The following is a 3,494-nucleotide window of genomic DNA, read 5'->3' as shown; positions in this document are numbered from 1 at the left end:
ATCTCTAAGTGAGGAACGTAGCTTCTAACCTCTCCAATCGCTTTCTTCAAGTTCTTCTTTCATAGCTCTTGACCTCTAAGTGAGAAATGTTTTCATTTATGCTTGGAAAACTCCATTTCTGAGGTGGATTTTTATTTCATGTCTTTTCTGAGGAGGGTTCCTTCTCAAATTTCCATTTCTCTCTTTCTCTCTCACCCACTTTTACCAATTTTGCATTAATTAGTTATATTTGCGAATTCTTTTTTTTGGTAATTTGGTTTTTGGGTTTTGATTTTATCCTCTGTAAGTGGGATTCTAATTACTTTTCTAGGTTTTCTTATTTACTAATTGTGGTAGTTTCAGTTTTTGATCAAATGTGGATTTGGGATTCTTTGGCAGCTGTCTCAATCAGGGCCATTGAGACCAAGTTTCTTGTTGATGATCAGCAATGGCTTACTTATTGGGTTCTTTGTTCAATGGTTACTCTCTTTGAGCTCACATTAGCCAAGCTTATTGAATGGCAATACTTTTTTTCTTTTTTTCCTTCTTAAAATTATTGATTTTGGTATCTTCATTGGAATGTAGACTTTCGCTGTGCCTTCTGATTTGTGCTGTCAAGCCATTAAGGCAATTGGCATGTCCTACATTTCCAAGGATATTTTTATATATTTAACTTGTTTGGTTGCTAAGATTCTTTCCTCTTTAATTTTTTTTCCCCTTTAGGCTTAATATTTAGAGTTCCATAGAAAGTGGACTTAATTGTGGTTTTAACCCTTGTTGTAATTTCATTTTCTGGGTCCAATTTGGTTTATGGTAACTATTTGTTAATATGAAATGGTCTTCATTTGTAATGTGGATTTTTATTTACCTTATCAATTTCAGTATGGTAATTTCATTTAATTCTATTATTTTTCTGAATATAATAGGGTTATTTCTCATTCTATTATTAGTTTGGAATATTGATGGGAAGACAAAAGATAATGATAAAGCGAGAATAGATATTTTACAATATATGAATACAAGGAAAGGGTTGCGTTTGGTGAAGCATGGTAATAAATACAAGAAGCCGCATGCAAGGTATACATGCATTAGCACTGCAAAAGAGGGATTTTTTTATTTTCAGTTTTTGAAATCAATTGAATTTCTTGATGGATATGCAACTAATACTTCAAAAAATGTGTTATAAGATGGGAAGTTATCCGGATTTAAAAGTCATGATTGCCATGTGTACTAATTTTTTAGATGTTTGTTTAATTCTGTACATATATATATATATATATATATATATGTATCATCTCATTTTACCTGCTCTTAAGAGATATATTGAGTAAGCTTAGAATATCCACTTGTATTCAAGATTTTATATTTATATATCTATAAAACATGTATAGTCCACAAAAAAGATGTTTACGTGTACCAAAAACGGAGGTTTTACAAAGTTGGAAACTGATCAACCCGCTTCTCTCTCTCACCCCTTTGTGGGTGTGGATTTGCAATGGTAAAAAACCTATGCATGTTTTACGTAAAACAAGTTTGAATTCGTCCACACCTTCTCACAATCTCTGTCAACGCATGTAGAACGAACAAAGAAAGCTGCCCAAACAAAAAAAAAAAAAAAAAAAATCTCTCTCTCATGGAAGTCCTTTCTCTCATCATCACCATCTGCCCAACTCAGTAATTATCTTTCTCTCATTACAGAAACCAATTTTATTATCGTTATTATATATTATTATCATTGTTATTTTATTCTTATTATTATTAGTGTCAATGTTGTTCCCTAGCTAAGAAGAAAAAATGGAGGAATAAGTATACGATATGCTTATTTTACATGTTTGATCTTCTTTATCGTGGACGCTCTCAGTGCACATACCAATGCCTGTAAAAGATCCTCGGGCCGGACATGCGTTCATATGGCTCGTTGCTTCGTTTTTGTTCATCTGCATCGCCATCGGAGGCGGTTGCCTTATGACGTACATGGTTTTACCACATAGTGACACACAATCTTGGCTTCTCGCTGCCGGGATCACCCTGGTTTGCCTTCCTTGGTTGTTTTGGTTTCTAACTTTTGTGTATCGAGTAATTTCTAGGGTTTGTGGACTTCGAGTCGGAATTGGAAAAACCGGTGTTGGTGGTGATGGTGTTGATGATACAAGAGAGAATAGTAATAATAATAATGTGGTAGATGATGAGAATATTGCGCCTGTCGATCCGGCGCCTGTAGGGTCCATGGGAAATGGTCCTACTCAAGCGCAATATCAAGGGGTGGCAGCAGCAATGGCGGGCAGCAACCAAGATGGTCATGACCATGGAAGGAAAGGTGGGAAGCATAGTAGGTCATCAAGCAATTCCAGCACGGTATCACATGAGAGTGAAATGCCATTGGCCTTATCAATGGCATCTTGAAAGACAATGTTGGATAATGTTATGGCAATTTTTGGGTTTCTGGTTTCAATGCAATTAAGGATCTTGTAACTGGTTCTATATGAGGAAATTAATCTATCGAAGTTGATGATCATTTTCCCATGAATATCGAAGAAATTAACTACATATTTATTGATGTTCTTGCTACAATTAATATTCATGGCTCTCCGATACTCATACAATGACCATATAGACTGGTATGTATCTTGTCTTTGAGTTTTGAAAACTCTTGTACAAATCAGCATCATCACATTTACTTTGCATCCTCAGAAAATACATACATATATTTTTGTATCTCAGTTACCTCGTCATATATTAATTGTGTATAAAACTATACTTCATATAAATTTAGTTCGAACACGATCAATCAAATGTGTATATTCATTCATTTTTTTGCATAATTAACTTGTGTCATATTTTCTTTTTCTTATTGGGAAGATGCATATATGTATGATATCTATGTCCGCTACTATAGAAGGAAATCCTTAATTAGTTCTATAATTAATATCATATTGTTGCAAAAGAGATTTTGGAAACTAAATTTCTCACCTAGCTTATATGTTAATATTTACTTTCAATCGGGTTGAATGATATGATGAGGAAATTTTTATTTGGCCGAATCTCCAATCTTCTTGGATTTCTAATTTATGACCAAAATATGTAGGTAGTTATGTACAATAAGCTAGAAATTTGTAGCTATAGATAAGATTTGTTATAGTGTACAAAATACTAATAAAATATCATGATTCTATTGAGACTATAAAATTCAATAACCACAATATATTTTTATATTTCAAAATATTATTTGGCAAAAGGTTACAAACTTAAAAATACTCATTAATCACATAAACAAAGTAAAAAAAAAAAAAAAAAATACTACACATACTATAATGGAGTGTTAGAAAAATAATAAACCGTAACAGAAGAGATAACAAAGTTTAGAGATCAATAGGGAAAGATATACAAAAAAAAATGATTGACAAATCATTCATTTCAACCCTAAAAATTTAAAGATTTAGCTTTTTTTTATGATCTTTTGTTCATTTAATATGACTTTTGTACAAATTGTTTTAATTTCATTATATATACTTTGA

At 32.3% G+C, this 3,494-nt stretch overlaps 1 protein-coding gene across 1 annotated transcript; it reads left to right on the top strand.

Moving 5' to 3' along the window:
- The first annotated feature begins 1,505 nt into the window (after nucleotides 1–1,505).
- LOC107425658 (uncharacterized) lies at nucleotides 1,506–2,494 on the top strand. The gene is made up of 2 exons (XM_016035676.4): nucleotides 1,506–1,653; nucleotides 1,761–2,494. Exon 2 carries the CDS (start codon nucleotides 1,852–1,854, stop codon nucleotides 2,380–2,382), a length of 531 nt encoding a protein of 176 aa, XP_015891162.1. The 5' UTR covers nucleotides 1,506–1,653; nucleotides 1,761–1,851; the 3' UTR covers nucleotides 2,383–2,494.
- The last annotated feature ends 1,000 nt before the right edge of the window (nucleotides 2,495–3,494 follow it).

This window comes from Ziziphus jujuba, chromosome 7, assembly GCF_031755915.1.
Source record: "Ziziphus jujuba cultivar Dongzao chromosome 7, ASM3175591v1".
In the NCBI taxonomy this organism is placed as follows: domain Eukaryota; kingdom Viridiplantae; phylum Streptophyta; class Magnoliopsida; order Rosales; family Rhamnaceae; genus Ziziphus; species Ziziphus jujuba.
Note: the sequence above shows the minus strand (reverse complement) of the source record. Positions and strands in the feature narration are given on the sequence as shown.